Genomic DNA, 23,932 nt, shown 5'->3' with positions numbered 1-23,932 from the left:
TCACCCACCTCCGATTACATCACTCAGTTTTTAATGTGTCAGATCAATAACTCTTCAAATATCAAATAAACTAAATAAATATGAATAAATTAATATATGTATTCACATACAGTATATGTGTAGGCTATATGAAGAGTTCATTTGCAAAAGCAGATAAGTGCCATTTTGAAAAAAAAAGAGCTAATGCTTTTGAATTATTCTTTACAGAGTGTTGTTTTCAATAAAGCTTTATTTTTTTGAGTTACAACTGTTTTTGTACATCTCATCTCCTTGGTCAAAGACACTCAACTTTGGTTTGACTGATGTCACCTGGTGTAAATAATTGATCCCCCCCCCCCAAATATATCTTTATTTATTTCCATACATATTAACACACATATATAACCACTGGGACATAATGCTCCTGCTCCAAACCATGTAGAACGAACATACATACCTTCACCCACCTCCAATTACATCACTCAATTTTTAATGTGTCAGATCAATAACTCTTCAAATATATAAACTGATTTATCACATTGTGACTCTAAATGTTTCTATTTTGACAAATAAACTAAATAAATATGAATAAATTAATATATGTTCATATTTATTCACATATATGTATGCTTACTTACTATTTGGATTAAAATGTGTAATGTGTAAAATGTTTAATTAGAACATATATGGTAGCCTAGTTAAAATTATAGGGGTAGGATTAGATAAGTTTATACTTCTTCCTACTCCTTTTCACTCATGTAAACTGCGTTGCTTATGAGATGTTACTTTTTTTGTGTATACATTTTTGCTGTTCACTTATTTCCTTATTATATTATTATATAATATATTTTATATATATATTTTTTTTTTCGACCAGCTGTATAGTATTTGTTACTACCTTGAATTTGTTTTGTTGAAATTTTGATGCTGTGATCGAAATAAACACTCATTCATTCATTCATTCATTCATTCATTCATTCATTATTTTATCTTATTATTTTTTTTACATTGTCGTTTACATGATTGAAATAAAGATATCAATCAATCAATCAATCAATCAATCAATCAATCAATCAATCAATCAATCAATATACATATATATGAATACATATTAATCTAAATATTATATTATATTATATTAATTTATTAATATTTATTTCTTTTATTTTATGTCTATTTGTCAAAATAAAAACATTTAGAGTCACAATGTGATAAATCGATACGTAAAATAAAAACATCTGGGGACAGAAACAGGAGAAACGCGGTTTGAACTACAACTCCCATGATGCTTCTCGTCTGGAGACGCAAATCGACGCAAGTCAACAACAACCCCCCTCCCCCCTCCCCCCTCCCCCTCCCGCCGCTGCCAGCCTGCTCAGCCAATCAGAGCGCAGCCAGCCGCTGACGTCACCCCCGCTGACCTCAGCAGTCAGTCGGTATTTTTTTTCTGCGGAGAGAGACGAGCGGCTGACGGCGCCATATTGAAAAAGAGAAGAAAATCTTTCGGTTTTTATCGCGTTGAAGCTTCGCGGCGGCGCCATGTTGTACCTGGAGGATTACCTGGAGAGTGAGTAGGGGGCTGCGGCGCCGCGGGGGGGGGGGGGGTTACCGAGCCGGTTACCGGGGGGAAAGAGTCTCATTTACCGGCCTGTTAGCCTAGCCATGCTAACCCTCTTCCTCCCCTCCCCCCTCTTCCTCTCCCTCCTCCTCCTCCTCTCCCTCTTCCTCTTCCTCCTCCTCTCGTCCTTTTTTTTTTTTTTTTTTCCAAAACTTTATTAAAAATTGTGCAAAACAATACAATTCAACACGACAACAAACATTTACCTGCTAGATATATAGTTAATAATAAGGTAAAATAAGTATCTTTTAAAATAATTCACAGAATTTACCCATCTTAAATTTTTTTTTTTTTTACAACGATTTTAAAAAGATATAGATTTAAACTGCTCTTTCTGTGTAGGACACCCTGAAGATGTTTTTCATTTATTTTGGTCTCTTCTCCCTGCTGCTTTAATATAAATACAGAGAATAAAGAGCAGAAATCAGATGTTTTCATAGCTTTCTTATTATTATTCGAGTCACTATACTTTGCATGTACTGTTCCGTTTCCCTTTGGGATGCCACAAAACAGGGTTTAGAGCAGGGATGTCAAACTCAATTTAGTTCAGGGGCCACCAACAGCACAATTTATTCTCAAGTGGGTCGGACCAGTAAAATAATAGCATAATAACCTTTAAATATATTTAAAATATAGACATTTTCCTCTGTTTTAGTACATTAATAAGATGTTTACAGTTACTGAACTATCCTTTTATAAAACATATTATGAACCACCTGAAATTTCTTGATAAAAATATGTGCAATTTCAAATTTCACACTTGACAAATTCATCCTGAGGGCCAGACTGGACCCTCTGCAGGGCCGGTTCTGGCCCACGGGCCGCATGTTTGACACCCCTGGTTTAGAGTGACTACATTTAGCTTTGTGTATGTGATATTATATTTCCCTAATATTATTATCAAGTTTATGACATAGAGTTCTTTCTGTTTCTTACTTTTATTAACATCGTGGACACCAAAAAGTACATTATTGTTCCAATCTAAAGAAGAATCTGAGTCGATCTTCAGTGTGATTCTGCTGCACTGTAATTTCCCAGCTTGGGATCAATAAAGTATATCTATCTATCTATCTATCTATCTATCTATGTAACGCGTTACTTCTTGTTTCCCTCCTCTGCAGTGATCGAGCAGCTTCCCATGGATCTGCGAGACAGATTCACGGAAATGAGGGAGATGGACCTGCAGGTTCAGAGTACGTAAACACACCCACTGACCACAGTCACGTTTAACACACACACACACACCAAACTTTTCTTATTTTTGTAACTTTTAAACAGTCGTTTAATGCCCCGATTAATTGTGAGAACAGGTAACAGGTAATTACATCACTAATTTAAATTTTTTGTGTCAGACGCCACCGATCAGCTGGAGCAGAAAGTCATCGAGTTCTTCGTCAACGCCAAGAAGAACAAACCCGAGTGGAGGGAGGAGCAGATGGAGGTCATCAAGAAGGTCAGAGCGCCGTGATGTCACAGCTATGATGTCACAGCTATGATGTCATCAGTGGGCGATTAGATAAAGGAGGTTTATTTTAGGATTAAACTAGAGCTGCAACAATTAAAGGACAATTCCAGGCGAATTCAACTCGGGGGTGTATTTTCATATCATTTTAGGTCTAAAAGAAGGAATCTGAAGATTTTCAGTTTAATGTCTCCTGTTTTGCGGTAGTTATGGTCTGTCCCCGCATCGCCACGGCAGCAATGAATGGGAGTGGATGTAAGTTCTGCTGTTTAGGCTGTTTCCATCCCTCAAAGCCACAGACAGCGTCAGATGGAGACTCAAACATGCAGCCAGAAGTTTATTTACTTCAACAAGCCGACATGTTTGTAAAACTAGATCTAATTCAAAGTCTGGCGGAGTCTAGCGCGAGACCCAAGTTGCAGTGCTGGTGTGTTCAGGTGCAGTGGGAAAAGCTCCCGTTTGTGTCATAAACACAGGAATATCAACTCTTAACTTGCTTCAAGTCTACATTTTTTTCCACAGACAGCGTCAGGTGGCGACTCAAAGATGCGCCGAGAAGTTTTTTTTACTTGAAGCAAGTAAAGAGTTGATATTCCTGTGTTTATGACACAAACGGTAGCTTTTCCCACTGCACCTGAACACACCGAGCACGGCAACTGGGTCTCGCGCGAGACTCCGGGAGACTTTGAATTAGATCTAGTTTTACAAACATGTTGGCTTGTTGAAGTAAATAAACTTCTCGGTGCATGTTTGAGTCTCCATCTGACGCTGTCTGTGGCTTTGAGGGATGTAAACAGCCTAAACAGCAGAACTTACATCCACTCCCATTCATTGCTGCCGTGGCGACGCGGGGACAGACGCAGCTACCGCAAAACAGGAGACATTAAACTGAAAACCTTCAGATTCATTCTTTTAGACCTAAAATGATATGAAAATACACCCCCGAGTTGAATTCGCCTGGAATTGTCCTTTAATCGATTATTAAATTAATCGTCAACTATTTTGATAATCGAATAGAATAATCGGTTTGAGTAGTTTTTAAGAAAAGAAAGTCAAAATTCTCTGATTGCAGCTTCTTCAATGTGAATATTTCTGGTTTCTTTGTTCCTTTATGACAATAAACTGAGTCTCTCTTTGGTTTGTGGACAAAACAAGACATTTGAGGACGATGTCGTCTGGTGGTTTGAGAAACACTGGTTGATGTTTTTAACATTTTCTAACATTTTATTGACCAAACAACTAATCGATTAATCGTTTAAATAATCAAAAGATTAATCGATAATGAAAATGATCGTTAGTCGCAGCCCTAGATTAAACATTTAATTGATCCTGTTAATCTCCAGATTTAAAGATGTTAATGTTAAATGTTAAACTTTCTGTGAACAGGAGCAGGGAAACATCCCTCATCTTCTAATTAACAAATCTAAAAACAATTAATTAATTTCTTTATTTCCATGTTGTGGACAATAAAGAAGGATTAATTTGATTAATTAAACCTGAACAGGCATGAAGCTTCAACTTTATACCTTTAAAAAAGATATAATTCTCTCCTTTGATGAAGAAAAAAGCTTAAGCGCAAAGAACAGGTTTTGTTCAATCTTTTTAATTTTGCAAAGAAAATAAAATACTACATCCACACATGTAAAAGGAGCCAAAGAAACCAAGTTTTCATCAATTCTAAATAGAAATCAGCCTTTCCTTGCACCAAACACATGAAAGACAGAGCTGTAAAAACTCTACACGTATGAAAAATATGGAATTTGATTTTATTCTAGTTGGTCTGGAAAATGGGAACTATTATATGGAAATATATTTATAATAACACTTCTCTGGGTTTGGTCTCATCTGAAGTTATTTGGGTTCATATTATTTTGTTCCGAGCTACGACCTCTACACATTCAGAATGATTCATTTACATGATACACAACTATGTACTCTAACATCACAAAATATTTACTGAGACGTCTGGAATTTGGACATTTTCAATGTGTAGGAACTCTGTATATATGTGTATAAGTGTTTGTGTGTGTATGTGTATTTTTAAAAAAAAAAAACAATGGATGGTTGTTGATCTGTGTTATTGATTATTGATTGACTGATTGGTTTTGTGTGAACAGGATTATTACAAAGCTCTGGAAGATGCAGACGAGAAGGTTCAGCTGGCCAATCAGATCTACGACCTGGTGAGTCACATGGTGTCTGTGTGTGTGTGTGTGTGTGTGTGTGTGTGTGTGTGTTTGTCTGTGTGTGTCTGTGTGTGTCATGCTGCGTTCAAAACAACTCGGAGGTCGGAGTTCCCATCTCGAATATTTCCGACTTCACGCTGCAGGAACTCGGAGGAGAAAAAACTTGGATACCTGAAGGAAGTTTGTCGTATTGTGGCTCAGAGCTGAATATGAAAAATCAATGCAGCAGTAAATGATGTTTATTTTGGAGGTGAATGAAGAGAAGAGGAGACAAGTGCACATATAACATTATAGCCTAGATAACCGTTAAACATTATTTCCGTCACATACGAGGAAACACAATTCCACACAATACAACAATCACAGCTTAACCCTCCTGTTGTCCTCCTGGGTCAAGGAAGGAAGGAAGGAAGGAAGGAAGGAAGGAGAAAGGGAAAGATGGGAGGAAAGAAGGAAGGAAAGATAGAAGGAGGGAGTGAACAGATTGGGTCAAAAAGGAAGAAAGAAGAAGTAAGGACGAAGGGAGGGAAGGAAGGGGAAAGGATTGTGGAAAGTTAGTTAGTTAGTTTTTATTTGCACATTATAAAACCTGTATAAACCATGAAAATTGTCAAATTAAACATTGTGCAGGAGTTGTGCAGAATTGTGCAGAAGGAAGGGAAAAGGGAAGGAAAGAAAGATGGAGGGAACACATCAGGTCAATTGGATCAAAAGAGGAAGGAAGAAGTAAGGACGAAGGGAAGGAAGGAAGGAAGGGGAAAAGGATTGTGGAAAGAAGGAAGAAAGGAAGGAAAGAAGGAAGGATGGAGGAAGGAAACAGATTGGAGGGAGGGTTAATTAATATAAACGTATTTCATATACTGCAATAATACACAAAAACTACGCATTAAAACCTCAACAAATAACTTAAAATGTCTAAATTCCAACCGTTTAAGACGAGGGCATGACGCCATGTTTTGCCATGTTTCTGACCTGTAATTTCCGAGTTCGACGCCGTTCGTTCAATTAGTTTTTGAGAACTCGGAGCTCGTTTTTTTTCAGACTTCCGAGTTGTCTTGAACGCAGCATAACCCCCTAACCCCCCTCTTCACCCCCCCCTCTTCACCCCCCCCCCCCTCCCCTCTACAGGTGGACCGTCACCTGAGGAAACTGGACCAGGAACTGGCCAAGTTCAAGATGGAGCTGGAGGCCGACAACGCCGGCATCACGGAGATCCTGGAGAGACGTGAGTCACATTTTTAATTTTTTAATTTTTCATTTATTAGTTTATTTCATAGGGACAGTGCACCACTAATCAACAGAGTTAAAAGAAAACTGTAAGTGGGCCAGAGTTAGCCAACAAGGCTAGTTTTCCTCCGTTGTCCCTGGCCAGATGTTAAAGGCAGCCTAAAAGCCAAAAAAAGGGCAACAATTAAGTATAGCACAGCTGACACCACTTCCTGTCCTCCTCCTTTTTTTCCCCACAACTTTATCAAGAATTGTGCAAAACAAAACAATTCAACACAGCAACAAAGACTACCTACATATACATACATACATGAAGGCATTTTTTACAGATTTGCATTATAGAAAAGAAGAGTTCCCGCACACATGGCCAACTTGCAAAGTTTATTGCATTGCAACGTTTCGGTACTAGACCTTTTTCAAGCAAATTTTTTCAAGTTTTGCTTGAAAAAGGTCTGGTACTGAAACGTTGCAATGCAATAAACTTTGCAAGTTGGCCATGTGTGCGGGAACTCTTCTTTTCTAATTTGGACTTAATTGTCACCCTCCGACGCACCTGCCAAAGAAATAGATGTGTGAAGATTTTTGCTTTTACAGATTATAAAAAGCATTATAGAAAAGATGTTGTAGAGAGAAACAGGTTCAAGGTCTTATAGCTTTTGTGTTACTAGATTTTTCAATGGTTTTAATATAGCTACTGCTTGACTTCGTTCTTAAATGTAAGAAAAAAAGGGATTTTGATTTGTGTATCTACATTTATGAATGTGCCATTTGGATAAAAGGATAAGAAGATTAATGATGTAGTACTGTCTAACTTTGGTAAATGGAAAGACAGTGAAGCCATTTTCAAAACATTTCCAGGTTCTCTGGAGATGGACAGTCCGTCTCAGCCCGTCAACAACCACCACGTCCACTCTCACACCGCCGCCGAGAGTAAGTAGAGCTGAGTGATCTGATCGCTGATTGGTCGGTCGGTCTGAGCTGTGGATGACCAGGTGTGTTTGTGTGTCCCTGTGTGTGTGTGTGTCCCTGTGTGTGTGTGTGTGTGTGTGTGTGTGTGTAGAGAGGAAGTACAGCGCCCCGGCCCACCACACCACCGAGCACGTCCCCGAGAAGAAGTTCAAGTCTGAAGCTCTGTTGTCCACGCTCACGTCAGACGCCTCCAAGGAGAACACACCGGGTAACACAACCACTACACAACTACTACACAACTACAACACAACCTCAACTACACCTGGGTCTGGTTTCTTAAAGGGATAGTTCAACATTTAGTCAAACTGGCCCATCACCATAATCCCTATAGTCATAGCAGTAGGTTCGTTACCTTTAATTGTCGGTGCAAGCTGTTTTTAGAACGGCGGAGCAGAGCCGTGAGCTGCTCAGAGCTACGCTACGGAGGCTCATTATGGGATTTCTTGGTTTCCCTCATCATCAAACTCATCAAATACACAATCCAACAACTCCACAACGCTCTGGTGGACAAGTTGTGAGCTGCACATTCACCACACTATGAGATAATAACACAACGTTACCACACAGAGTTGTTTTAGAGGGAAATTCATGCAAAACCACTGATGCACGTTGCCTTCAGGGACAGTTTTTCATCAAGCAGTCTCTGCATTTCCCTCTAAAACAACTCTCATCCAATGAGAAATCCCATAATGAGCCTCCGTAGCGTAGCTCTGAGCAGCTCACGGCTCTGCTCCGCCGTTCTAAAAACAGCTTGCACCGACAATTAAAGGTAACGAACCTACTGCTATGACTATAGCGATTATGGCAATGGGACAATCTAACTAAATGTTGAACTATCCCTTTAAGTCTGGGGTTTCGATTCAATAACACAGCGTATTAACCTGCTGCTCTTCAGGGTTTACAGCCTTTAAACAGTTTATAAACCTCTGATCGACTGGAGTTGATAACGAGCTCTAAACGTCTCACTAATGTTTTATTGGCAAAGAAACGCACCATCAGTCGATATCGGCCAATCACAGCAGCCTCTCCTCTCCCGTGTTTCCCCTGCAGGTTGCCGTGCCAACAGCACGTCCTCGTCCACCAACAACGTGTACAGCGTGAACTCGTCTCAGCCTCTTCCCTCCTACAACCTGAGCTCTCTGCCGGCCGGACCGGGGGCCGGGGCCGGGGCCATCACCATGGCAGCAGCTCAGGCCGTGCAGGCCACGGCACAGGTCAGACACACACACACACACACTGAGACACACACAGGTCAGACACACACACACACACACACACACAGGTCAGACACACACACACACACACACAGGTCAGACACACACACACACACACACTGAGACACACACACACTCTACAGGTGAACAGGGTAAAGATTTTAACTAACAGATTTCACCATGAAACTTCAACTTTATCACTCACATTAAGACAAATATTTTTTGTATTACAAGTTTAATCAGATTTTATGTTTAAATTATGTAAATGAGGCAATATCTAATTAAATATGCGCTAATTTGCATATATTTCCAGAATAGAAATCTGAGCAATGGATAAAACTACTTTGTTTTATATTGTTGACATGTTAGAGACAGAAGTTTTTACAGAGGGACAAAGGGAAGGAAGGAAGAAAAGAAAGAAGGAAGGAAGGAAAGGAAGGAAGGAAGGAAGGATGAAGGGAAAGAAGGAAGGAAGGATGAAGGAAAGGAAGGAAGGAAAGAGGGAAGGAAGGAAAGATGAAGGGAAAGAAGGAAGGAAGGACGAAGGGAAGGAAGGAAGGAAAGAGGGAAGGAAGGAAGGATGAAGGGAAAGAAGGAAGGAAGGACGAAGGGAAGGAAGGAAGGAAGGAAAGAGGGAAGGAAGGAAGGACGAAGGGAAAGACGGAATGACGACGGGAAAGAAGGAATGACATAGGGAAAGAAGGAAGGACAAAGGGAAAGATGGGAGGAAAGAGGAAGGGAGGACGAAGGGAAGGAAGGACGGACGAAGGGAAAGAAGGAAGGACGAAGGGAAGGAAGGAAAGAAGGAAGGAAGGATGAAGGGAAAGATGGGAGGAAAGAGCAAGGGAGGACGAAGGGAAGGAAAGAAGGACGAAGGGAAGGAAGGAAGGAAAGAAAGAGGGAAGGAAGGAAAGAAGGAAGGATGAAGGGAGAGAAGGAAGAACAAAGGGAAAGATGGGAGGAAAGAGGAAGGGAGGGCGAAGGGAAGGAAGGAAGGACAAAGGGAAAGAAGGAAGGAAGGACGAAGGGAAGGAAGGAAGGAAAGAGGGAAGGAAGGAAGGATGAAGGGAAAGAAGGGAGGAAAGAGAAAAGGAAAGAAAGAAGGAAGGAATGATGAAGGGAAAGAAGGAAGGAAGGATGAAGGGAAGGAAGGAAGGAAGGATGAAGGGAAAGAAGGAAGGAAGGAAAGAAAGAAAGAAGGATGAAGGATGAAGGAAGGACGAAGGGAAAGAAGGAAGGAAGGATGAAGGGAAAGAAGGAAGGACAAAGGGAAAGATGGGAGGAAAGAGGAAGGAAAGATAGAAGGAGGGAGGGAACAGATTGGGTCAAAAAGGAAGGAAGAAGTAAGGACGAAGGGAAAGAAGGAAAGGAAAGGAAAAAGGATGGAAAGAGGGATGGAAGGAGGGAGGGAACAGATCGGGTCAATTGGATCAAACAAGGAAGGAAGAAGAAACGAGGACAAAGTGTGGTGTTCCCTTCAGGCGTCGTAGGAAACTTCAGCGCTGCCTCAGAGTGGCGTTGTCATGGTAACCCGCTGCCTCAGTGTGGAGCGTGGCGTTGTCATGGTAACCCTGTGTGTGTGTGTAGATGAAGGAGGGCCGCAGGACGTCCAGTCTGAAGGCGAGCTACGAGGCGATCAAGAACAACGACTTCCAGCTGAGCAGAGAGTTCTCTGTGTCGCGGGACAACGCTGCCACGGCAACGGCCGCCGCCGCGGCCGCCGCCGCCGGGTACTCGACCTCGGCCCTCGCCAACACGCTCACACAGACCTTCACCCCGGCCGCCGCCGCATCCGACAGCCGCGGCCGCAAGTCCAAGTGAGACACAGAGAGACACACACACACAGATACTAGGGCTGCACTTTCTTTAGTTTTTTTCTAGTTCAAACTTCTTTTGAGAAATTTTTACCACTTTTTTCTAGAGTTTTTAAAGTTTTTTGAGAAATTTTTACCACTTTTTTCTAGAGTTTTTAAAGTTTTTTGAGAAATTTTTACCACTTTTTTCTAGAGTTTTTAAAGTTTTTTTGAGAATTTTTTACCACTTTTTTCTAGAGTTTTTAAAGTTTTTTTGAGAAATTTCTACCACTTTTTTCTAGAGTTTTTAAAGTTTTTTTTTTTAGAAATTTTAGAAAAAAGACATAAAATTTTTAAAATAAATAGTTAAAACGTTTATAGAAAAAAGTGTTAACATTTCTAAGACAAAATAAAAAAAAGCTTTTGAAAAGTTCTAGAAGAAACTGGTACAATTTCTCAAAAAAGTAAAAAAAAAAAAAAATCTAGAAAAAAGTGGTAAAAATTTCTCAAAATTTAAAAAAATCACAGACAGACACACACATACTGATACTTTTTTCTAGACTTTTTTTTTACTTTTTTGAGAAACTGTACGAGTTTCTTTTAGAATTTTGAGAAATTTTTGCCACTTTTTTCTAGAAATTTTTTTTATGCATTAATTAATTAATTAGTTAATGTCACAACACTATGAAGGTGTGAAAATCAATTATAGTTACAAAATCCAAGTCCAAGTGAGACACACACACACACACAGAGATACTAGGGGCTGCAACTAACAAGTATTTTCATTATCGATTAATCTGTCGATTATTTAAACCAGTGGTTCTCAAAGTGCGGTCCGCAAGGGGGTCCTCAACTTTTTATTGAAATTTTACCACTTTCTTCTGGAGTTTTTAAAGTTTTTTTGAGAAATTTTTACCACTTTTTTCTAGATTTTTTTTTTTCTCTTTTTTTTTTTTCTTACTTTTTTGAGAAATTGTACCAATTTCTTCTAGAATTGTTTAAAAAAATGTTCCACTTTTTTATAGAATTTTATTTTATTTTTTTTTTACTTTTTTGATCAAATTGTACCAGTTTCTTTTAGAATTAAAAAAAAAAATTTTACCACTTTTTTTCTAGAATTTTATTTTATTTTTTTTTACTTTTTTGAGAAATTGTACCAGTTTCTTTTAGAATTTTGTTTTAATTTTGAGAAATTTTTACCACTTTTTTCTAGAGTTTTATATTTTTTTTTTACTTTTTTGAGAAATTGTACCAGTTTCTTTTAGAACTTTCAAAAAGAAAATGTACCCCTTTTTTTTTAGAATTTTATTTTACTTTTTGTACTTTTTTGAGAAATTATACCAGTTTCTTTTAGAATTTTTAAAATTTTGAGAAATTTTTACCCCTTTTTTCTAGATTTTTTTTTTTTTACTTTTTTGAGAAATTGTACCAGTTTCTTTCAGATTTTTATACATTTTGAGAGATTTCTAGACCAAATATTAGTTTATTTTAATATATATTTTTTACAATGACATGCTAACATTTAACCAACCTATTCAATGTTATGTTGATCCTTACGTACCTGATCTGCCGATATGGTTCAGACATGATCTGTTTTGGAAAGTAACGGTATTCCTCCTCCTCCTCCTCCTCCTCCTCTCTCCTCCTCCTCTCCTCTCCTCCTCTCCTCTCCTCCTCTCTCCTCCTCCTCCTCTCTTCTCTCCTCCTCCTCCTCCTCCTCCTCTCTCCTCCTCTTCTCTCCTCCTCCTCTCTCCTCCTCTCTCCTCCTCCTCCTCCTCCTCTTCTCTCCCCCTCTCTCCTCCTCCTCCAGGAGCAGCATCAAGTCGTCCAACCACCAGTCGTCTTCCTCCTCCTCCTCCTCCTCCCTGTCCTCCTGCTCCTCCTCCTCGGCCCTGGCTCAGGAACTGTCCCAGCAGGCGTCGGCTCTCCCCGAGGCCGAGGCCAACAGCCAGGTGGACTGGACCTATGACCCCAACGAGCCGCGCTACTGCATCTGCAACCAGGTACACACACACAGACACACACAGACACACACATAGAGACACACACACACACAGATACACACTGAGACACACACAGACCCCAACGAGCCGCGCTACTGCATCTGCAACCAGGTACCAGACAAATTGTACCAGTTTCTTAGAATTTTTTAAATTTTGAGAAATTTTTACCACTTTTTTCTAGATTTTTTTTCTACTTTTTTGAGAAATTGTACCAGTTTCTTTTAGACTTTTTTAAATTTTGAGAAATTTTTACCCCTTTTTTCTAGAATTATTATTATTATTTTCCTTTTTTGAGAAATTGTACCAGTTTCTATTAGAATCTTTCTAATTTTGAGAAATTTTTACCACTTTTTTCTAGATTTTTTTTCTACTTTTTTGAGAAATTGTACCAGTTTCTTTTAGATTTTTATACATTGAGAGATTTTTGCCACTTTTTTCTAGAATATTTCTTATTTTTTACTTTTTTGAGAAATTGTACCAGTTTCTATTAGAATTTTTTTTACTTTGAGAATTTTTTTACCACTTTTTTCTAGATTTTTTTTTTTTTTACTTTTTTGAGAAATTGTACCAGTTTCTTTGGGAATTTTTCTTAAATCTTGAGTAATCTTTACCACTTTTTTTTCTAGAATATTTTTTTTTTTTACTTTTTTGAGAAATTGTACCAGTTTCTTTTAGAATATTTTTAATTTTGAGAAATTTTTGCCCATTTTTTAAATTATCATTTTCCTTTTTTTTTTTTTTTCTTTTTACCAGATTAATGTTTTTACTGTTGAGAAATTTTAACACTTTTTTCTATATACTTTTTAACTTTATTTATTTTAGAAATTTTACATCTTTTTTCTAAAGTTTCACATTTAAGAAGCTGGAATCAGAGAATTTGGACTTTTGTTCTTTAAAAAAACGACTCAAACTGATTATTAGATTATCAGAATAGTTGACGATTAATTTAATAATCGATTATTGTTGGATTGATCGATTAATTGTTGCAGCTCTAAGAGACTCACAGGATGGTAACAGGTGGTAACAGGTGACTGTGTTGTGTTGCAGGTGTCGTACGGCGAGATGGTCGGATGTGACAACACAGACGTGAGTATCCAAAAAACCATGTTATCGTTTAGTTACCAAATGGTCTGTATGTGACGTATTGATCATTGATTATTGATCATTGATCATCGGTGTTTCCTCGTCAGTGTCCCATCGAGTGGTTCCACTACGGCTGCGTGGGGCTGACGGAGGCGCCCAAGGGGAAGTGGTACTGCCCTCAGTGCACGGCCGCCATGAAGAGGAGAGGCAGCCGCCACAAATAGACTCAACACCACCAGCAGCTGCAACGTCCACCGCCGCCGCCGCGCTGGAATCGAACCTCCTGATCGTCCTCGGAAAAAAAACTAAAAAAAAATAAAACAGAAAAAAAAAGAAGAAGCCACATGAACCGACGCAGACGGACGGGGACGCACACACACACACACACACACACACACACACACACACACACACACACGTCTCGACACTAAACTGAGATTTAAAACATGAACTTTTTTTGTCTTTTTCTTTTTCTTTTTGTTTTTTCTGGACTGACTCCGCCCCCTCACACACACACACACACACACACACACACACACACACACACACTCCAGGATGTCGTCGTCTCAACGTGGCGTCTGATTGGAGGAGGCGGAGTCTGAACGATTCAATACAGTTTAAAAAAAAAAAAAAAGAAAGAAAAAAGAAAAAACTCCACTTGGACTTAATTGATCCGGTGATTGATTGATTGATTTATCGACAGATTTAGATGATGAATTCTGGTTTAACGTTTTGAGACTTTTATTGTGAAAATCTGTCGAACCCTCTGATGCTCTGCTCTGATTGGTTGTTGCCTCCTGAGAGGAACAGGAAGAGGAAGAAGAACTACAAATGGAGGCTGTGGACTACAACTGGGATCTCTGATGACGTTGTACAGAACAAAGTGTGTGTGTGTGTGTGTGTGACGGAGTGTGTGTGTGTGTTAATGTGTGTGTGAGATGTTTAAGGTCCAATAAAAAGCTTCAGTTGTTTGTAACTCTGTCATTAAACTTGTTTCATATTTTTCCTCCTGAACAACAAAATAATCTCATGACTCAGCTCCTCATTTTGGTTTTTTGTTTCTACCGATCAGTAGATTTTCAGCTGATCGATGTTATCAGAGGTTTACACAACTACACAACACAACAACACAACACAATGATCCCAACTGTTTCTATAAAGACTGAACTCTCATGCAGGGCCGTTGCTAGGAATTCTGGGCCCCCTTAAAGAATACTAAAGTGGGCCCCTCCCCCTAACTTTTCCTTTTTTTTTCTTAGACTATGTATTATCGTTTTTTATTTAGCCTTCGTTGTTTTGATGCTAATGCAGCATTACACTGCAAAAACTCTAGTATCTTAGCAAGAATATTTGTCTTATTTCTAGTCAAAATGTCATTTCTAGTCAAAACGAATCTCATTCTACTTAAAATAAGACTCATATTAAAAGCAGCTTGTTTTTAGACACTTTTTACTTCTTTCAAGCAGATTTTCACTTGGAATAAGTAGAAAAAATCTGATAGTGGAGCAAGTTTTTCTTCCTTATTACAAGCACAAAAAACTTACTTTCACTGGCAGATTTTATTGTGAATTTAAGTGAAAATGATCTAAAAACAAGTTAATTTTTAGGTAATGAGTCTTATTTTAAGTGTAAAGAGATTAGTTTTGACTAGAAATGAGACATTTGGACAAGAAATAAGACAAATATTCTTGGAAAGATGTTAAATTTTTACAGTGTACTATGAGTATTAGCAGGGCCGTTGCTAGGAATTCTGGGCCCCCTTAAAGAATACTAAAGTGGGCCCCTCCCCCTAACTTCTCCTTTTTTTTTCTTAGACTACGTATGTATTATCATTTTTTATTTAGCTTACCTTGTTTTGATGCTAATGCAGCATTACACTGCAAAAACTCAAGTATCTTAGCAAGAATATTTGTCTAATTTCTAGTCAAAATGTCATTTCTAGGCAAAACAAATCTCATTATACTTAAAATAAGACACATCATATTAAAAGCAGCTTGTTTTTAGACACTTTTTACTTCTTTCAAGCAGATTTTCACTTGAAATAAGTAGAAAAATCTGATAGTGGAGCAAGTTTTTCTTCCTTATTACAAGCACAAAAAACTTACTTTCACTGGCAGATTTTTCTATTTATTGTGAATTTAAGTGAAAATGATCTAAAAACAAGTTCATTTTTAGGTAATGAGTCTTATTTTAAGTGGAAAGAGATTAGTTTTGACTAGAAATGAGACATTTGGACAAGAAATAAGACAAATATTCTTGGAAAGATGTAGAGTTTTTACAGTGTACTATGAGTATTAGTCAGGGTCTTACGCAGAATAAATCAGTCATACAAAGATTAGACTACTGGGGTTTTTCATGGGCCCCACTGGGCGCTGGGCCCCTAGAGTTATCATCACCTTTCTCCCCTAGACAACGGCCCTGCTCTCATGGTTTAATGAACTGTGTGTGAGAGATGTTTAAAGGAACAGTTCACCAAAAAATGACATTCAGTCATTATTGACTGGGGAGGCCGGTTCGTAGTCCAACAAAATCCTTAGATCAATAGGGACCGACACAAAAACGTCCATAAAACTACACAACAACCCTTTAATATTCCTCCACACTGCTCGTCCACTGCAATCCAAGTGTCCTGAAGGGAGATAGTCCAGAGTTTACTGGAAACTACCTCATTTAGGCAAGTCCAGTCACCTTTCACTTTACTTTATTAGTTTATTTGGTTGCGACAATGCATATTAGTGGACAGTGAGTACTAGAGTACCCACAGTAAATACACTGGATTAGGCACATGTGCTAAATTACATCCGTAGTCCCCAAAACAATACAACTATTAACATAAAAAGGCCAAAAAGACGGAGGACTAGTAGATAACAGGTTACAGGGTTAGACATGATTCTTTGCATTGTGTCAAATTCACTACAGGACGGTTGAGGCTGTAAAAATGTCCTAAATGAGGTAGTTTCCAGTAAACTCTGGACTATCTCCCTTCAGGACACTTGGATTGCAGTGGACGAGCAGTGTGGAGGAATATTAAAGGGTTGTTGTGTAGTTTTATGGAGGTTTTTGTGTCGGGCCCTATTGATATAAAGATTTTGTGGGACTACGAACCTCCCAAGTCAATAATCACTGAATTTCATTTTTTTTGGTGAACTGTTCCTTTAAGGTCCAATAAAAGCTTCAGTTCTGTGATTGAACTTGTTTCATATTTTTCCTCCTGAACAACAAAATAATCCCGTGACTCATCTCATGTTATTTATAGATTTTCAGCTGATCGATCACTTGATCTGTGATCTGTGTCATGTGACCAGAGGTTTACACAACTACACAACTACACAACTACACGAGGGTCCAGACTGTTTATTTAAGGCCAGATACTTTCATGCACTGTTCAATTTTGAGATTTTGGGCTATTTCTCTTCCTTAACATGTATTCCTTCAGAAAAATCTAAAAGAAATAATAGAAAATCCACATTAAGGTTTTTATTTTACCTCATTTTGTCTCTTTCGTCGGTAGATTTCTCCTAAGACACCAAACCTTCCACTTTGACCCCTTTCTACATTCTGAAGGTTTTTACAGAGGGGATTGTTGATATATCATTCACAGCCTCATTTATACAACATTTTATTACTACAAACATGGAGACATTAGATGTTTTAAAGGGCTGGTGACAGTATTTTCTCTTTTACAGAGTGATAAAAAGAGATATCCAGAATCCTCCTCTGGAAAAACTAAAGACTCTAATATGTCAACAAGATAAAACAAAGCAGCTTTATCCATTGGTCAGATTTCTGTTCTGGAAATATATGCAAATTAGCACATATTTCATTAGATATAGCCTCATTTACACATTTAAACATAAAATTTGACAAAACTTGTAATACAAAAGATATTTGTCTTAATGTGAATGATAAACTTGGGAAGTTTCATGGTGAAATCTGTTAGTTAAATGTTTTACCCTATTCACCTGTGGTGTCTCAGCTTAAAGACTGAACTCATGGTTTAACCTTCCTCTGGTCTCCACTGAGCCGTTTTCAGCTTTTAAATGCGTACAAGTACCATATAAATGTGTTTATAGCATCAAGGCTTTTTGACTTTGTCAGGAACCTCTATAAAAACATTATGACATTTGTGTTTTTAGGGTCAATTTTGACCCGGTTATAACGATAAGAACAGTAATGAGAGTTCAAAGTGAAATCATAAGTACAAAACCAACCTTTTCATGGACAAAGAAGTCTAACAACGTGACCAAGAGATGAGAAACTAATGGGAATGGGATGATAAATAATAGTTTTTGTGTTTTACAGCTGGTTGAAGACTTATTTAACACCATAGATGGAGCAGAAAGCTACAAGAGGAAGGTTCAGTTGAAGACAAGGGGTTTACTGACATAAAAAAGGCCAAGGGGCCCACAGCAAAAAATATTAAAACCAATATTTTCATGGATAAAGAAGCCTAGAGAAGAACAGAAAACCAAAATGGATGAAAAAATTTTTTTTTGGTTTATTTACAGCTGATTTAAAACCCGAACACCATAGATGGAGCAGAAAACTAACACAAGACTGTGTGTGTGTGTGAGAGAGAGAGGGTTTATGTTTATATGTGTGTGTGTGTGTGTGTGTGTGTGTGTGTGTGTGTTTATGTGTGTGTGGTGGGGGGTCGGCACCAGACTGCACTCAGTCAGAACAAGGACGTTTTAAAGTTTGTTTATAGCTGAGTGGCTGCAGCGTGTGTGTGTGTGTTTCTGTGTGTGTATGTGTGTGTGTGCGCGTGCATGCATGTGTGAGTGAGTGCGCGTGCATGTGTGTGCGCTCCAGAAATAACTCCAGAGCGGTGGTTTACCAGCAGCAGGAGGAGGAGGAGGAGGAGGAGGAGGAAGAAGTTCTGTCCAACTGTTGAACTGCAACAAGAAGAAAGAGAAGAAACTTAGAGGAGAAAAACGAACAGAAGGAAAAGAGGAAGAGGTGAAGTCCTGGTCCTGGTCCTGGTTCTGGTTCTGGTCCTGGTTCTGGTCCTGGTCCTGGTTCTGGTTCTGGAGGAGGAGGCCGGACAGGAAACGGTCTCTCCTCCTCCTCCTCCTCCTCCTCCTCCTCCTGAGGTCTAAGTGGGTCCAGATGTTGGACCTCTTCCTCCTCCTCCTCTTCCTCAGCGCCTCAGAGTCTCTTCTGTCAGACCACCAGACCAGACTCTTCTCTCTCTGGACCAGAACCGAACCGAACTGGACGGACTGAGCCGGTAGCCTACTATCCTGGATATAGATGTTACTTATGTTATTTTTGCTGGGAGCTACAAAACCCACAGATACGTGGCTACAGCCTATACACACTGCAGAGCACCGATACACTGAGGATTCTCTCACTGGCAGCGAAGGAAACGGTCACCTACTAACCCTACTACAGTGAAGTGGAAAGAGGTAAAACCACCAACTAACTAACCTACAGGTCAATGGACCCACAGACTGAAACATGTTTATATGATGGAGCGAATGACAGCGACTCTGCAGCTCAACAGTGGCTCACACTTTGATGCAGAGATGGACTTGTATTATAATAACGGGAATATGCGACGGAGTCATTTAGGGAGTTCCTCTCCTCTCTGGAGAATCCTGCTCAGCTACTGTCTATATATCTGCTTTCCTACCTGTTCATGTTCATGTCAGGGTTGGTACTAATGTTTAGATCATAACTATGTTTATTTTCTCATTTGCATTAGTACCTTTTACCAGATACTAGAAGCAGCAGAAGAGTCGGAGTTAGTTGGTCCGTGGTGCGTTCACGTGTCAGAGGATAATAACCAACTAACGGAGGAGACGCTGTTTTTCTCTTTGAAGTGAGTCGGTGTGTGTGTGTGTGTGTGTGTGTGTGTGTGTGTGTGTGTGTGTGTGTGTGTGCAGCTCGTGACCGAGGAGGAGGAGGAGGAGGAGAGAACCAGACCCCGTCCAGAACCAGAACCAGCTCCGTTTAAAGAGTCCGTCTGGATTTATTTAAACTTCTTCTGCGTAGTTTCTTTCTTTTTCTTCCTTTTTTTTTTTAACTCGAGTCCAAAACACTTTGAGACTCGTGTGTTTCCGTCAGTGAAGTCGCAACAACCCGAAGTGAAGTTTCCTCCAGGTTAGACACACACACACACACACACACACACACACACACACACACACACACACACACACACACACACACACACACACACACACACACACTGAAAAAACTCTACATCTATCCAAGAATATTTGTCTCATTTCTAGTCAAAACTAATCTCTTTCCACTTAAACTAAGACTCCTCACCTAAAAATGAACTTGTTTTTAGATCATTTTCATTTGTTTCAAACTAATTTTCACTTGAAATAAGTAGAAAAATCTTTTTGTGCTTGTAATAAGAAAGAAAAACTTGCTCCACTATCAGATTTTTCTACTTATTTCAAGTGAAAATCTGCTTGAAAGAAGTAAAAAGTGTCTAAAAACAAGCTGCTTTTTAATGTGATGAGTCTGATTTTAAAGGGATAGTTCAATATTTTGTCAAATTGACCCATCACCATAATCCCTATAGTCATAGCAGTAGGTTTGTTACCTTTAATTGTCGGTGCAAGCTGTTTTTAGAACGGTGGAGCAGAGCCGTGAGCTGCTCAGAGCTACGCTACGTATGGAGGCTCATTATGGGATTTCTTGGTTTCCCTCATCATCAAACTCATCAAATACACAATCCAACAACTCCACAACGCTCTGGTGGACAAGTTGTGAGCTGCACATTCACCACGCTATGAGATAATAACACAACGTTACCACACAGAGTTGTTTTAGAGGGAAATTCATGCAAAACCGCTGATGCACGTTGCCTTCAGGGACAGTTTTTCATCATCAGTCTCTGTATTTCCCTCTAAAACAACTCTGTGTGGTAACGTTGTGTTATTATCTCATAGCGTGGTGAATGTGCAGCTCACAACTTGTCCACCAGAGCGTTGTGGAGTTGTTGGATTGTGTATTTGATGAGTTTGATGAGGGAAACCAAGAAATCCCATAATGAGCCTCCGTAGCGTAGCTCTGAGCAGCTCACGGCTCTGCTCCGCCGTTCTAAAAACAGCTTGCACCGACAATTAAAGGTAACAAACCTACTGCTATGACTATAGGGATTATGGCAATGGGCCAATTTGACAAAATGTTGAACTATCCCTTTAAGTATAATGAGATTGTTTTGACTAGATTGTGAGTTTTTTCCGTGCAGAGCTCTGGTCCTGGTCCCGGTCCCGGACCGAGCAGCACCCAGCATCAGGATGGTGAAGATGAAGCGGATGGTACCGGTGCCGGTCCAGTGATGCCCCGCCCCCCGGGCCTCGGCGTCCTGCTGCGGGGAGCCGGGATTCGAACCGGGACCCTGCTGCTGCTGCTGCGGCGCCGCTGCTGCTCCGGTCCGGTGCTGCTGCTGCTCGGCGTGGCGCTCTGCCTCTGCTACCAGACCCTGATGCTGATGCTGGACCGCACCGGACCCAAGCCTCCAGCCCAGGACCAGGACCAGGTTCGAATCCCGGTCCCGGTCCGGAGCAGAGAGAGTTGGGATGAGTTCCTGATGACGGAAACAAGGAAGCTGATCTCCGTCCTGGAGAAGACCGACCCTCAGGTCAGTTCAACAGTTCTTTTCTTTTTTAATGAATCAATAATCAATATTTATTTTATTTTATTCAGAGGGTTTATCTCGGTCTTGTAAAAACAAGTCTAATATTTTATTTTAATGTTTATTTAACAGGGACAGTACAACAGATGCATAAAGACGTCTATGTTCAGCTATAATGTGCAGTCTTTGTCCCTGGTCAGGCTGTAGAATAGGATCAAATGTAGCCTACTGAATACAATAAATGCAATGATACAGATACAGTGGATAATACAGTGAATAGGTACCATGAATAAATAAACACAGCTACAAGTTAAATTTAACATTAAACATTAGTAAAGTGCTGTATTGACAAAGACTTGAGAGAAGTTAATGTTCACATTTCTGCTGCTGCTTCAGCCGATGTTGAACTTTCACACTAAACCTCTTTAGTTACCCTCAGGTGTGTGTGTTTGTTTCTTCAGATGTTTGTCTTTTTCTTTTGTAATGAATCAATAATTAGGTTTTATTTTATTCAGTGGGTTTATTTCAGTCTTGTAAAGACAAGTCCAAGAGACAAACTATAAAAGTTTAGATACACAACACAACAAAGCAACACAAAGCACACTGACCTAAAAGCTGGAGCTTCAGTTTATTAAATTACTAAATTAACATTGTTCATTTAAAGGGACAACGAGGAGTTTTGTTAAAGTGAAGTGTTTCCACACTACATTTATGAGCCTCCGCACCGTGAAATTCTTTGACCGGGTCAAGACAGACTCATGTTTTCATTCATCAAGAATTAAAGTCAGAGGTTGGAAGACGATCACATACCGTCGTAGTTCCCACCATAAACGGAGATTCATACGGCGGCGTTATTCTCATGACTCGCCACGAAACCGAAAGTAAAGAAACGCTGGTCGGCTCGCCCAGCATTTCCACCACCACTAATAATAACAAAATAAACAAAATAACGGTCCGTTATTTCTGTATAATGACCGTCGTTATCGGGGTTCCATACAACCTGTCGGGGTTTATTCCTCCATAACAACCGACCAACTATACATTACTATACATTGTTTAGTTTTTACTCTTCACAGCAGGATGATTGACAGCTGCTTGGACCAATCAGGAGCCAGAGTGTATTTTAAGACACACACACACACACACACACACACACACACACACACACACACACACACACACACACACACACACACACACACACACTCTAAATACCTGAGGGTCATGAATCAGCTGAGGATCCAGTTCCTGACGGATAACAGAGTGTGAAGTGGCAGCTGACAGACACACACACACACACACACTCACACACACACACACACACACACACAGACAGCGTTAAGCCCCCGCACACGCTGACAGCCTGTCAGTGTGTGTGTGTGTGTCAGCTGGTTTCACCATCAGTGACGTTTTATTGCAGCAGTAAAACCTTTCTGTGGGAGCGGCCATGTTGGAACCAGGGACCAGGACCAGGGACCAGAACCAGGACCTGGTCTCAGTCCAGACCCAGACTACTGGACTGACCCGGTTCTGAGTCCTCAGACCTCAGTGAAGGTCCTGAAGGTCCAGGAGGTCCAGGAGGAGCTGACAGTTGATTGGCCGACGATCTCAGCTGCAGCTGTCACTCAGAGCTGTGACGTCATCACACCGGTGTTTGATTGACAGCTGCTCCACAGGCGACTCTGTTGTCTGTTGTCTCAGCTGCTGCTCCGGGTCCAGGACCAGAGGCTTTTTAACTTAGAAAACAACAAAACAGCAACCGCACACTAATAAAACAGACCTCAAAAAAGGGGTTAGGGGTCTCGGTCTGCTTGATTCCGCACCAAATGCCAACCTGGTCCCTCTGGTGAGAAACATGGCCATACGTTGCCAAACGTGGCAAAACGTGGCAAAACGTGGCAAAACGTGGCCAAACGTGGCAAAACGTGGCCAAATGTGGCCAAACGTTGCCAGCCAAACGTGGCCAAACGTAGCAAAACGTGGCCAAACGTTGCCAAATGTGGCCAAACGTGGCCAAACGTTGCCAGCCAAATGTGGCAAAATGTGGCCAAATGTGGCCAAACATGGCCAAACGTTGCCAGCCAAACGTGGCAAAACGTTGCCGAACGTGGCCAAATGTGGCCAAACATGGCCAAACGTTGCCAGCCAAACGTGGCAAAACGTGGCCAAATGTTGCCAAACGTGGCCAAACGTTGCCAGCCAAACGTGGCAAAACGTTGCCAAATGTGGCCAAATGTGGCCAAACGTTGCCAGCCAAACGTGGCAAAACGTGGCCAGCCAAACGTGGCAAAACGTTGCCAAACGTGGCAAAACGTTGCCAAACGTGGCCAAACATGGCCAAACGTTGCCAGCCAAACGTGGCAAAACGTGGCCAAATGTTGCCAAACGTGGCCAAACGTTGCCAGCCAAACGTGGCAAAACGTGGCCAAATGTTGCCAAACGTGGCCAAATGTTGCCAAACGTGGCCAAACGTTGCCAGCCAAACGTGGCAAAACGTGGCCAAATGTTGCCAAACGTGGCCAAATGTGGCCAAACGTTGCCAGCCAAACGTGGCAAAACGTTGCCAAACGTGGCCAAATGTGGCCAAACATGGCCAAACGTTGCCAGCCAAACGTGGCAAAACGTGGCCAAATGTTGCCAAACGTGGCCAAACGTTGCCAGCCAAACGTGGCAAAACGTGGCCAAACGTGGCCAAACGTTGCCAAACGTGGGCTAACGTGGCCAAACGTTGCCAAACGTGGGCTAACGTGGTCAAATGTTGCCAAACGTGGCAAAACGTGGCCAAACATTGCCTACCG

At 40.4% G+C, this 23,932-nt stretch overlaps 2 protein-coding genes across 2 annotated transcripts in view; both read left to right on the top strand.

Moving 5' to 3' along the window:
* The first annotated feature begins 1,396 nt into the window (after positions 1-1,396).
* ing3 (inhibitor of growth family, member 3) lies at positions 1,397-13,855 on the top strand. The gene is made up of 12 exons (XM_085769342.1): positions 1,397-1,546; positions 2,719-2,790; positions 2,950-3,050; positions 5,177-5,242; positions 6,374-6,470; positions 7,331-7,402; positions 7,533-7,649; positions 8,492-8,655; positions 10,243-10,472; positions 12,259-12,451; positions 13,499-13,537; positions 13,642-13,855. Exons 1-12 carry the CDS (start codon positions 1,519-1,521, stop codon positions 13,756-13,758), a joined length of 1,296 nt encoding a protein of 431 aa, XP_085625468.1. The 5' UTR covers positions 1,397-1,518; the 3' UTR covers positions 13,759-13,855.
* Positions 13,856-20,984: 7,129 nt separating this feature from the next.
* Positions 20,985-23,932, top strand: part of cped1 (cadherin-like and PC-esterase domain containing 1) — a 31,282-nt gene continuing 28,334 nt past the window's right edge. Inside the window, exons 1-2 of the mRNA XM_085769915.1 lie at positions 20,985-21,140; positions 22,602-22,784. Of these exons, the coding sequence (XP_085626041.1) occupies positions 20,985-21,140; positions 22,602-22,784 (339 nt within the window). The remainder of the gene's footprint in view (positions 21,141-22,601; positions 22,785-23,932) is intronic.

Source organism: Trachurus japonicus, chromosome 23 (genome assembly GCF_045865225.1).
Source record: "Trachurus japonicus isolate A0001 chromosome 23, Traja_1.0".
Classification (NCBI taxonomy): domain Eukaryota; kingdom Metazoa; phylum Chordata; class Actinopteri; order Carangiformes; family Carangidae; genus Trachurus; species Trachurus japonicus.
The sequence above is the reverse complement of the archived record's forward strand: the minus strand, read 5'-3'. Positions and strand labels throughout refer to the sequence as shown.

What these genes read in the sequence shown, in the direction of transcription:
- ing3 (XM_085769342.1), top strand. Translation starts at nt 1,519, where the DNA reads ATGTTGTACCTGGAGGATTACCTGGAGA. An exon ending in AGCCGCGGCCGCAAGTCCAA is followed by an intron (nt 10,473 to 12,258) that starts GTGAGACACAGA and finishes CTCCTCCTCCAG; the next exon opens with GAGCAGCATCAAGTCGTCCA. An exon ending in TCGGATGTGACAACACAGAC is followed by an intron (nt 13,538 to 13,641) that starts GTGAGTATCCAA and finishes TTTCCTCGTCAG; the next exon opens with TGTCCCATCGAGTGGTTCCA.